The sequence below is a fragment of the Nymphaea colorata genome, chromosome 10 (genome assembly GCF_008831285.2).
Source record: "Nymphaea colorata isolate Beijing-Zhang1983 chromosome 10, ASM883128v2, whole genome shotgun sequence".
NCBI classification, from domain to species: domain Eukaryota; kingdom Viridiplantae; phylum Streptophyta; class Magnoliopsida; order Nymphaeales; family Nymphaeaceae; genus Nymphaea; species Nymphaea colorata.
This window is the reverse complement of record NC_045147.1, coordinates 12192510-12204620: the sequence shown is the minus strand read 5'-3', so window position 1 is coordinate 12204620 and position 12111 is coordinate 12192510. Positions and strand designations below refer to the sequence as shown.

At 39.9% G+C, this 12111-nt stretch overlaps 1 protein-coding gene across 2 annotated transcripts in view; it reads left to right on the top strand.

Moving 5' to 3' along the window:
• Positions 1 to 4709: 4709 nt before the first annotated feature.
• LOC116262416 (BEACH domain-containing protein C2) overlaps positions 4710 to 12111 on the top strand; it is a 38475-nt gene continuing 31073 nt past the window's right edge. For both annotated transcript variants that reach the window (XM_031641761.2, XM_050080295.1), the window contains exons 1-4: positions 4710 to 4855; positions 5567 to 7555; positions 8579 to 9366; positions 10284 to 10997. In XM_031641761.2, coding sequence (XP_031497621.1) covers positions 5620 to 7555; positions 8579 to 9366; positions 10284 to 10997 — 3438 coding nt within the window. In that variant the 5' untranslated portion in view covers positions 4710 to 4855; positions 5567 to 5619. The remainder of the gene's footprint in view (positions 4856 to 5566; positions 7556 to 8578; positions 9367 to 10283; positions 10998 to 12111) is intronic.

Below are 12111 nucleotides of genomic sequence, written 5' to 3'. Positions count from 1 at the left end.
ATACGTATGTATATATGAAAAATAACACAAAAAATTAAAATGAAAACAACATTTCAATAAACAAGTGATATAAATAAAAACATTATATCTTAATAAACAATAACTCTACGAACAAAATGAAAAGTAAGGTAAAAATTAAATCAAAATAAAATTAAGCAGTTTGAATCTAAAAGGTACCTAAATGTGTCCAAGTACCCATTTTGGGTATGAGTATGGGGACATGGGCAAGTGGACCTTACTAAGTTAAAAAGGGGTTGTGGAAGGAAGACCCAATCTCCCCATATCCTTTTCTTATTGTGATGGAGGTCTTCTCTTACAAAGTGGAGAGTAAGATATGGAATAAAGGTGCCCAGCAGCAACGTGCCCAAAGAGAGTAGCATCTTTCGAGGATATTTTACTCTTTTGTAAGAGCGATAAGAGATCTATCACGGAAAGATGTTCTCTCTAAAATGAAGATATGCTCAGGCCTTGGTCCAAGTGAATAGAAGTTTGAAATTATACCCTTTCACACTTCTCAAGAAAGTTTACCTAGAGCCATCGATTTTGGGATGGCAGGTGGGCAAACTTCCTATAAAATAACCAGGTCTCCCCCTCTTCCAGGGCAGCCTTAAGGAGGACTGGAGTGAAGATCTCTTAATCAAAGTGAATAAGAAATTAGGTGCCTGGAAAAGTTGCCTTATCTCTTATGCATCACTTATGTAGGCAGGTTGCTAGCTGCTGAAATATGTGATTCGACAAACCATCGTATCTTGCTGCACTTTTTTTTCACATTTTGAAAGGCATTATAATAAAGCTAAACTTGCATCAAGGGACACAACATAGCTGGTTGGGTATGTGGGCATATAAAAGGCACCTTGTCAATTCGATTTCTGTGGGTGCTACTCTCTTGAGTCATAAAAAGTATGATCACCAAACTCAAGTAGAAAGGTATACTATACACCACCAGGTCTCAATGCAGCCCAAGACCTTGGAGGTAGGGAGAAGGGAGAATCAATGGGGTCATCTTTGGGTTAACTCTCTGCTGACCCAAAGAAAGCTGAACTCATACATGTCAAATTTTCTCACATCAAGAAGCGTTACGTAGCTGGTTGGGCAAACAGGTGTGTAAAAGGCATGTCGTCTATTTGATTCTCATGGGCTCTACTCTCTTGAACAGTAAAAAGTGGGATCACAACACTCAAATTGAAAAATATACCATACACCACCTAGGTCTCAACGTAGCTCAAGTCCCTAGAGGCATGGGGAATGGAGTGGCCTTCAGGTCTTCTTCGGGCTCAGGTGGATGATTAACCTCCTGATCACCTGAAAAGAAAGCTAAACTCATACATGTCGAATTTTTGTTTGAATCACAGATCATATGACAAAAGGATTCATTTGATAGCATACAAATAGTTGTGCAGATTGGGTTTAGGAGGGGTGGGACTTCATGAGTTACATGGCCTTAATAGGGCGCGCTTGGCAGGAATGGCTTTAAGATCTTGCTTTGTTGAAGCCTACTGGACAAAGCTGATTAGGGGGAAATACCTTAAATTCCATAGCTAGTGGGGCTGCCAAGGCTAATACCCAAATGTCATCGTTTTTTAAAGGCCTAAAATGGGGATTGGAGTCTGTTACCGACTAAGCCTATCGGAAGATAGGAAGATGTCATTTTAATTTCTGGCATGACAAATGGTACTCGATTTGTCCATATGCATCATCGATTGGGAAGAGAAGAGCTCTTTCTATGAGAGCTTACTTGTTGAATTGCTCTGGTTTCAAGAATATTTTGAACAGATGTGAGATTCATAGGCCACACGTTAGTGACAGAGGACCAGCTGTTTGTAAATGGACACAAAGCATATCTAATGAACTTCTATGATATATGGCAGGTGTCTCGAATGAAGCATGAAGAACACACTTGGCGCAAATGGATTTGGTACAGCAAATGTCACCAGATCACAATGGTATGTTTATGTGGCAGCAACGGGCAGTTTTCCCACTACAGATCTCTAAAAAAGAATGCGTGTTGGTGTTGCAAATAGGTGTTTTATGTGCAGAAATCATGAGACTGGACTCCATCGATGAAAGTAGCAGCAAAGCTACTGCCCACTTAATCTCTTGTGTTCTGTTTTTTATTCTTTATAAATATGTGTTTTATTCTTATTTCTAGCAACAAAAGAGAGGAGACCTGCCCTCCAGCAGGCTGGTTTCGGTATCATATAGATTTTCTGTCATTGATTACTGAACACTTCAGATCAAATTAATTTATTAAAAGTTTGGGTTTTCATCATTAAGATTTAGTACGACGAGGACACTCTTTTTGGTCCATCTTTAGAAATGTCCTTGATTGCTAGAGTAATAATCTAATATGTGCTTTTAATTTACCAAGACAAGGACAAATAACTGTACCATCAAGTTAAACTAGCAAATGCACTTGTTATAATGAAATCATCAAGGTAGCATGAGATTATATGCAGAGAAATGTGTATATCCTAGACCACTTAGTTGAGGGCCACAATCAGGGCTCTTAATTAGTTTATGTCGAACAATGTTTTGAACAAAATATCAACATAAATTTCCACAAAACATGTTTTAGTTCAAGTTATTTTTTGTATAAAATACTATAAAATTTTCATATTACCAACTTTAATGTTATGGGAGCCGCTAATATTTCTATGTTTCAAAATATTACATTTAAAAATAAAAAATGATTGACTTAATATACGTTTCTTTTCAAGTCATTCTCAAGGTCATTTCTACGTAGTTAGAATGCAGAGAGGTACATCGAAAGTGGTCAGACCCCTCCGGATCGATTACTATATTAAGATATTAATGGATCTTGACCGAACGGAGTAGTTTTAATGAGAACTGCTCCTGGTTTTTATTAAACGAACCTATGGATCTCGGAGCCAGACAGAAGGGGCCAAAGCCGTCGGGAGTAGGCCCGGTTGGTATTATTCATCATTTATATAATTCCTTAAGGCTGCAGTCTTGGCCGGTTTTTCCTTCCATCGGAATCAACTTCACATGGGATCAGGCTCAACGCTGCCCATACCTACTCCTTTCTCTTGCTATAGAATTCAATTCAGTTTGTGCAATAAAACTTGAAATCATATAAAACATAATTTATACATCTAAAGTTCATAATCGTTTTCAAAATTCTATAATTTAGAAGATATTGCGTTCATCTATAGATTGAATTTACAAAACCTGCACTTAACCCGTAAGCAAAATTAAATCAGTCTTATTTTGTAACTAGCCTTTATTTGAAAACTTGAAGTAAATCAAATTATGAACACCAGAAGTTCAATTAAAATCTTGTTGTTGAGGGGGTTGGCACAGTGGTAAGAGCGTACTTGGTAGGTAGTTGGTTTTTGTTTCGAATATTTGTGGCATCAATTCTCTATACTGCAAAAGTGAGTCACAGACATGTAAATTGAAACATAGTCAGGACATCACTTTGAGGGGCCAAAAGCAGGCATTGTACCATAAAAGAACGAAAGGTTGTGTTTTCAATGTGGCAACCACGACAAACTTGATTTGTTGATGTTTAGTCAAACAAAACTAGGTATAATGATAATAACCCAACTGTCTTTTGACTGCAAATGGCCAATCATGTCAATGGATTGTAAAGCTTAATCTCTTAAACAAATTGAGACAAAGGATGGCGTTTCCCCTCATATGAGGTTTAATATTATTTTACAAAAGTTGGTAGAATAAGCTTGTCCAACTAATTTGTAGGTGATGGAATTTGGGCTTTGAACTTGTCAAATTGAGGACCAACTAGTATATCGAATCACATGTATAATATATTATGTTAAAATACTATATTATATTAGTTATTTGCGAAGAGATAGGCCTTGAGTAGTCGATCTGATCTGAGCCAACCATCTCTTACCAATATTTGTTTTCACAAATCTATTTTTCGCATTCGGCTGCCTGATTTTCTTTTTCTTTGGAAAATGCGTTTGTAAAACAATATTTTTAATAACAAAGAATCTTCGAAAAATGCAACCTCAAAAAGGTTTGACGTTAGCACGTTTGCTTTGTTGTCCTGGAAATGCCAAAAATTGAACGTCCTGTTCTGGTGTCGTAGACAATTCAATGCAAGATAATTTCTCTCTTTCTCTCTCTTTTATGTCGCACTTCAAGGTATAGTTTGCTCCCGTGCAAGCAATATTAATTCCATAATGTTAAATCTGGAATGGATGGAATCAGGGATAACAGCCCTGGTTCCAAAACCGATTCATGTTCACTTAAAAAGACTTTTAGTTTTGTGAAAATTCATTTCTATGTTTGACGGGCATGGACAAATCAAAGGTCATGGGTTATTCTTGCACTGTTTTATAAACGATCAACATTGTTTTCAAAGTTTTAAAAATGTAGTGAGATGGGAATTCCAGAATCCCAATTTGATGAAATTAGAATGAAATTCAAAAAATTGAATTTTATTTTCTCTCCTTCATGAAACATCCCAAGAATCAAACATGCCTCAAGTTTTCCAAGTGATGTAACAAACTCGTGCCTTGAGCTTGCGGAGGATTCATCAGGCTGCACAAACTGAAATAGGCTGGCCATGACAAAATGAGCTCTACTTAATAATATTTGTAGCCGCATCCAAAAATTCGCGAACAGGAAGGGTTATTAAGAATTTGTCGAAGAAGCGAGCCCTTTCGGTTAAGTAGGTGAGATAAAAGCACCACGCCTCGCGCTCGATCCGCCCCGTGGATCCTTCCGCGATATCGCGCCATTTCGGCTCCTCCTTCCCTCCCGATCGTCAGGGGCGAGAGTCCACCCCCACCCCCTCCACCCCTATCTCTCTTTCCTCCTCCGTTTGCTCGTTCCCGTCTTCCTCTCTGAAACAAACTATCGTCAGGTACGATCTTCTTTTCCTCTGTGGGCTTCGGCTGCAATTGATAGAATTTTCTAGTCCCGATCCAATTTTTTGACGCATTCGTCGCTCATCTTTTGTTTGAGAACGAGTTCGTCAACTCGATGTTTTGAACGTGGCTGACAATGAGAGAGACGAAAGATCGGTTTGGACAGGAGGACGATTTCCATTACGAATTTCGGGTTTTCTTGTATCGATCTTTCATCTTGTTTTTCGTTTATCAATCTGCTTGAGTTTTTAAATTCGTTCTGGTTGAAAGCAATTGGTGTTCCTATTCAACGGGTTTTTAGCGTCGATGTGTTATTCTTTTCTTTGACTGTGAGCGGAAATTTTCAAGATTTGATTTTTCGATTTGACGACCGTTCGCCGATGTCGGTTTAAGTTTAGGCCAGCTTCCGTATTCTGGTAATGTGGATCGTGGAAAGATCTGGTTCTCTATAAACTGATGTACGCGAGTGTGGATAGGTCAGCTCGATGGATCTCTGAACCTGGGACCATCTGTAGGTTGAATTTGGCTCCACGATCTTTCTCTTTTATTAGTTGTTCAACTTTGCTGGTTTTGTCGATTTAATTTTCTACGTCGGCCCATCTTGTTTCAGTGCGGCGTTTATGAAGAGCGACTTGCTTATTGGTGTATGATAGTAAACGGTTTCTGGCTTCTTTTGTTATTTATTTGCCGAATTTGATTCATGTCAGGGGGATGTGAAGCTCGGTACATGGACATAGAACCCTAGGAAAGTATAAAAATCATGGAGGCGGATGATGACAGTGCGATTATGCCGGCCGAAACCGGCCATTCGCCCGTGAGATCTGGAAATCTGACCAAGTTGCTAGATGCGCGGGATGAAGAGGATCAATTCGAGCAGGTTTCACTGAAAGATCAGGAAAGGAGTGCCGCTGAATCGAGGGAGAAGGGTGGTTCAATGCGATCTTCTGGGTCAGACGCAGTTAGCCAGTTTTCTGGAATCGATGAAGCTTCCGGTTCTCCTTCCATCCGACTGGCAGAATTGAACTCGTCAATGACTAACGCACAAGATGATCTTGGCTCTAGTCCAGGGTCGGCAAAGCATCCTGGTGGGATGTTAAAGTCTGTGTCCTCTGTGAGTGTTGATTCTGCATCTTCTCAGGCTGGAGACAGTGGATCTCCACTATATTCACCACCGAAGGTAAGGGCGAGGCCTGCAATACCCGATGTCTCGCCGGAGCTGGTGCACTTGGTAGAGACAGCGATACAGGGGGATGCAGACAGCTTAGAGAAGCTTAGAGAAACTGTTTCTGGTGAAGAATCTGTCATGAGAGAAGAAGAGGTTGTTGGAATCTCACGACTGGTAGTGGATGTGCTTCTTGCAACTATGGGTGGCGTTGAAGGTTTTGATGACAGTGGAGATGGTAACCCTCCTAGCATAATGCTGAATGGTAGGGCAGCAGTAGTGGCAGGTCAATTAATCCCCTGGCTTCCTTGCGAGGGAGATTCTGCTAGTTACATGTCACCAAGGACTAGGATGGTAAAAGGACTGTTCCTGATATTGAAGGCTTGTGCCAGGAATAGAACGATGTGCTCAAATGAGTCTCTGCTAGGCATTCTTTTATCAGCCGCAGAGATAGTTTTCATGCAAGAAAGTAACAAACTTGAGCAAGAGAAGACGTGGGATGCTAGCTGGTTGTGTAGATGTCTTCAGTTGCTAGGGCAGCATTCACTTCGTGTCCCTGAACTGCGTAGATGGCTTGAGGTGGTTACAAATACAGTAACCACATGTTGGGCATCGCATCTGATGCTGGCTTTAGAGAAGGCCATTGGGGGCCGAGAACTGAGAGGCCCATCTTGCACATTTGAGTTTGACGGAGAGAGCTCTGGTTTACTTGGGCCAGGTGAAAGCCGTTGGCCATTCTCTAATGGTTATGCATTCGCAACGTGGCTCTATATTGAGTCATTTGCTGATACCGTAAACACTGCAACGGCTGCAGCAGCAATTGCTGCTGCTGCTGCTGCTAAATCTGGCAAATCATCAGCTATGTCTGCTGCAGCTGCTGCAAGTGCTCTTGCAGGGGAAGGTACTGCACATATGCCACGGTTATATAGTTTTCTCTCTGCCGATAATCAGGGAGTTGAAGCATATTTTCATGGACAATTTTTGGTGGTTGAAAGTGGGGCTGGAAAGGGTAAAAAGGCCTCGTTGCATTTCACGCATGCTTTCAAACCACAGTGCTGGTATTTTGTAGGTCTAGAGCATACATACAAACAGAGCCTTCTTGGCAAAGCTGAAAGTGAACTGAGACTGTATGTGGATGGAACATTGTACGAAAGCCGTCCCTTTGAGTTCCCTAGGATTTCCAAGCCTCTTGCTTTTTGTTGCATTGGTACAAATCCTCCACCTACAATGGCTGGCTTGCAGCGCCGACGCCGTCAGTGCCCTCTGTTTGCTGAGATGGGGCCTGTATACATTTTTAAGGAACCTATTGGACCAGAGAGAATGGCTCGCATAGCTTCCAGGGGAGGAGATGTGCTGCCTTCTTTTGGCCATGGTGCAGGCGCACCATGGCTTGCAACCAACGAATGTTCAAGAACTTTGGCAGAAGAAAGTTATCTCTTGGATGCAGAGATAGGAGGAAAGCTGCATCTTCTTTATCATCCTAAGCTGCTGAGTGGGCGGTTCTGCCCTGATGCTTCTCCTACTGGTGCCACAGGTCAGCCACTTCTCTCTCTCTATCTCTCTCCCTCCCTCCCTCCCTCAAAGTTCCATGCTGTCCTGATGCACATTACTTGTTGGTGCATGTCAGGTGTTTGTAATGTCGTCTGGCTGTTCTGCTTGATGAGACAATAGCATTGGGACATTACTTCATGTTAATGTGAGAACAAAATATGTAGCACTAGAAGGTTAGAATTAATTAGATCCAAGACTGACCCAGCAGGGATGCACAAACATATTAAAGGTCGGGGGGTGAAATAGAACATGAAACTGTTTACACATGCTGATAAGGCACTAGAGGTCCACCAATTTGATTTTCCTTTTTGTATCACTTCACTCGTGGGGCTAATAGTTCTCATTTCCCACAAATCTCAGATTCGTCTCTCACTCTGCCAACTAATACGATGAAATGTTAGCTGCTGAACAGCTTGTGATGGAAGGAGGTAAATGGTTTTGGGCTTAGTACTAGCATGCACCAAATTAAGCATATGGAAGATAACTGAATTTCTAAGTGTATTGAAGTTTAAGTGATTTGTTCAATATGAATTTTTGTGTAACAATTCCATCTTAACCATACTGTAGGACATCCTAGCCACCTCTAGCGCTATTCATCTCTTCAAACTGCATGAGTCCACTATGTCACCCAAAGTCTGGAAAAACTCAATACCTCTCATCAACCACTTGTCAACTAAAACTAGTTCACAGATCCCATTTTTTCCTCAGTAGACCTAGAGTTGGTGTTATTCCTCCCACCTTCTCATAATCACTCAAGATTAACAAGAAAAAGTTACGATTGTTTTATCTGCTTTTTTTCCTTATTCATCTCCTATTATGTTATTTTTGTGCTAGTTATGAGAAGCCTTTCTCATGATAGCTTAAAACCATTGGGGTAATCTTTTTTGCTTTTATGCTGTTGTTGAGCTAAACTGCTTCTGCTATTGCTAGATATCCAAATCTTTAGTGATTGCTTTGCTAGTGTGCTACTGAAGTTGTTGGAACATGACATCTGTAAGCATTGTAGGTATCCATAGAAGGCCTGCTGAAGTACTGGGACAGGTTTATGTTGCCTCTCGAGTCCGCCCATCAGAGTCACTCTGGGCAATGGCTGAAGGAGGCCCAATGTGCTTGTTGCCACTAGCAGTCAGCAAAGCTCAACTTGATACTCTGAAACCACAACACGGGAGTGTGGATTTATCTGTTGCTACAGCCGCACTTTCTTCTCCAATATTAAGAATCATATCCCTTGCCATTCAGCATCATGGAAACAATGAAGAGCTTTGTCGTGCCCATGGGCCAGAGGTTTTAGCTGTTTTACTGAGATACCTTCTGGAAACGTTATCCTCTTTGGATGTTGGCCAACAAAGTGGAGTAAAGGATGAGGAACTTGTAGCAGCCGTTGTGTCTCTCTGTCAAGCACAGAAAAGCAATCCTGCACTTAAAGTGCAGCTATTTCATAGTTTGCTACTAGATTTAAGGATGTGGAGTTTGTGCAGTTATGGAATCCAGAAGAAGCTGCTATCTTCTCTAGCAGATATGGTGTTCTCTGAGTCATCAGCAATGAGGGAAGCTAATGCTGTGCAGATGCTTTTGGATGGTTGCAGAAGATGCTACTGGACTATCCGTGAACCAGATTCTATTGATACATTTTCATTGCGAGGAGCTCCACGACCAATGGGCGAAGTCAATGCACTTGTTGATGAGCTCTTAGTGGTTATTGAACTGCTAGTTGGAGCATCGTCTGCTTCCAAGGCTGTAGATGATGTCCGCTGTTTGATAGGATTTCTTGTTGACTGTCCACAGGCAAATCAGGTATTTGATGCTTATTTTGAAGTTAATTTAATTGTCTCAAAGGACCTCATTTGTTCTTCAGAGTGATAAAGAATGTAATGTTTTGTCCACCTTTATAGTCAACAACTAATATATTTTTGAGATAAGTCAGAAGTTTCATGCTTTTGGTACCCTAAAGACTGTTTTGTTCTCCAAGTATGTGTAATTTTAATTTGGTTCTGGAAAAGAGTGTTTTCTATTCATATTTTGAGAATATCTTAGAATGTGGAGTTTTTGATTTAAGGATGCTGTCCTACAAAACATTATGGTGGAAATATTTTCTCTTAGCTGCTATTCCATATATATCTGGGCACTGAGATGCAAAAAATTGTGTTTCTAACAGTTTCTTAAGGTCTTGGTTATCCACAACTATGACTCTCAGTGATATATATTCTGGATTGTTTTTGTCATTACTCATTACAGTTTGTCTTTTTCTTCAAGATGCCATTGCTGGAGCATTATTTTTCCATAAACTTTCCTATTTTTCTAGGCTAAAAATGAAATGAAGGTGTGAAAACAGTGCTAGGTTGACTTTGCAATCCAGAATCTGTTTGTGCAGTGTGCACTTCAAAGATCGAAAACTTAACATCTAATTATACCAAAAAGGGTGTGGGCATGAATGGGAAATTTTGTGTATCCACAGGATGCTTATCGCTGTAACAAGCATCTGCATAAAATTATCATGTGTGTGTCTGTGTACGTACGTGCAAAACTTTTAAACAGGAAAGAGATATTGCATTCAAGTACCTCTTTGATTTGCTCGAATGACATCCTTTTGATCTTGCATCCGCAATTTGTTTAGATATAATCATTTGCATGACTGAAGAAACTATATCAAATTTTGTTTTAAAAATAACTAGTTTCCAGGATCAGTGAGCCTGATGATTGAACATTCCCAGGTTGCCAGGGTATTGCACCTTTTCTACAGATTGATTGTTCAGCCAAATGCAAATAGAGCTCACTTGTTTGCAGAGTCATTTATTTCATGTGGTGGCATAGAGACACTTCTTGTTCTTCTGCAGAGGGAAGCTAAAACTGGTGATCACGTTAAGTCTAGTATATCAAGCTGCAATGGTTCTGAAAGGAAGATGGATAAGGAGTCAGTACTTGAGGATAGTGGTTCTCAGCATGAATTAAGGGATGCTCCTGCTGATCTTGCTGAGGAAGTAGAATCTGTGAGTCATGATGGACTTAATGTAAAATCCTTCAGCAGCGAAAGGTGCTCCCCCAAGATTTCTGTGGATTCCAAAATTGAGAGAATGGCATCTGTTTCTGAAAGTTTGTTAATGAGGAATTTGGGTGGCATAAGCTTTTCAATAAGTGCAGATAGTGCTAGAAACAATGTGTATAATGTTGATAATGATGATGGCATAGTTGTTGGGGTTATCAGCCTTTTGGGAGCACTGGTGACATCAGGCCAAATAAAACTTGCTGGTTGTTTTACTTCTTCAACAATTCCAAACAACACCGTAGGAAATGAACTGCCTTATGAAGGCACAAACATGTTTGCAGATAAAGTGTCTCTTCTTCTATTTGCATTACAGAAGGCATTTCAAGCAGCACCACAGAGGCTGATGACTGCCAACATATATACAACTTTGCTTGGTGTTACGGTATGGCCATTTTTTTTTTCTTTCTATAATTCGTGTTTTTCCTTCATTTATCCTTCAAAGCATTGATGTGGATTATGAAGAATGAATATGAGGATTCGTTGATGTCCTGTGGAAATTTGGTTGTTGGTTGGTATCAAGCATAGGCGGTGCTATTGTCAAAATATCTTGTTAGAAAACACCGAAAAACAAGTGAAATGAAAAAAGTGAAGATATTGCAATATTTTGAAAATAATGTATATTGCAAGCACAGTGCAATATTTCAGTGAAACTTGTGAAGTCATTTTTTAACATATTTTAAAGTTATCAGCTTGCTTTTTAACATTTTAGTACTATTTTAAAATTTTAACAATGTTCTTCTAAGACAGTAGTATAAAATATATGATTGCATAATTTCTCTATTATTTTTGTGCACTTTTAAAAATTCTAATTCCTGAGATTTCCTTGAGGAAAAACACACAACTGATTAAAGCGAGCAGTTTACAATTTTAAGTTCGCCACTTTATAAGGGTTATTAATTTTTGAAAGTGGAGTTGCTTAAATATTAATGTCTAGAATAAAACTATTCAAGTGAAGGAAAAGTAATGCATAAATTTCAGTTTAAAATAATAATAATATGAGAACTGGCTAAAAGTGAACTACTATCAGAACTTTCTTTGTTTAGGCCAGTTCAAAAAAGTCAAATGCTTGCCTTTGTTTTAATCTTTTGTACATTAAATGTGGGATTATTTAAATGGATTTGTTGAAGATGCTAGATGTAGAGACACAAAAAATAGGAAAAAGAATACGATGAACACGATGTAACGTGGAAAAAACCTCAACAAGAGGGAAAAAACCACGGATGAGGAGGAACTGGTGCCCACTAGCAACCAGACTCTCTCTCTCTTAAGATTTCATTCACACCCAAAAATTAGGGTTACCAAGGTACAAGTAGAGTCTCAACAGGCCTAAACAGAAGCACACACTGGACCGAGTCCAGACCCAGACCCGTACATTAAAACACGTCAACACTCCTCCTCAAGTTGGGCATACAGATCAAACATGCCCAACTTGGATACATTTCTCTCAAATGAAGTTGAAGACAAGGCTTTGGTCAGGACATCAGCAGTTTGGTCTT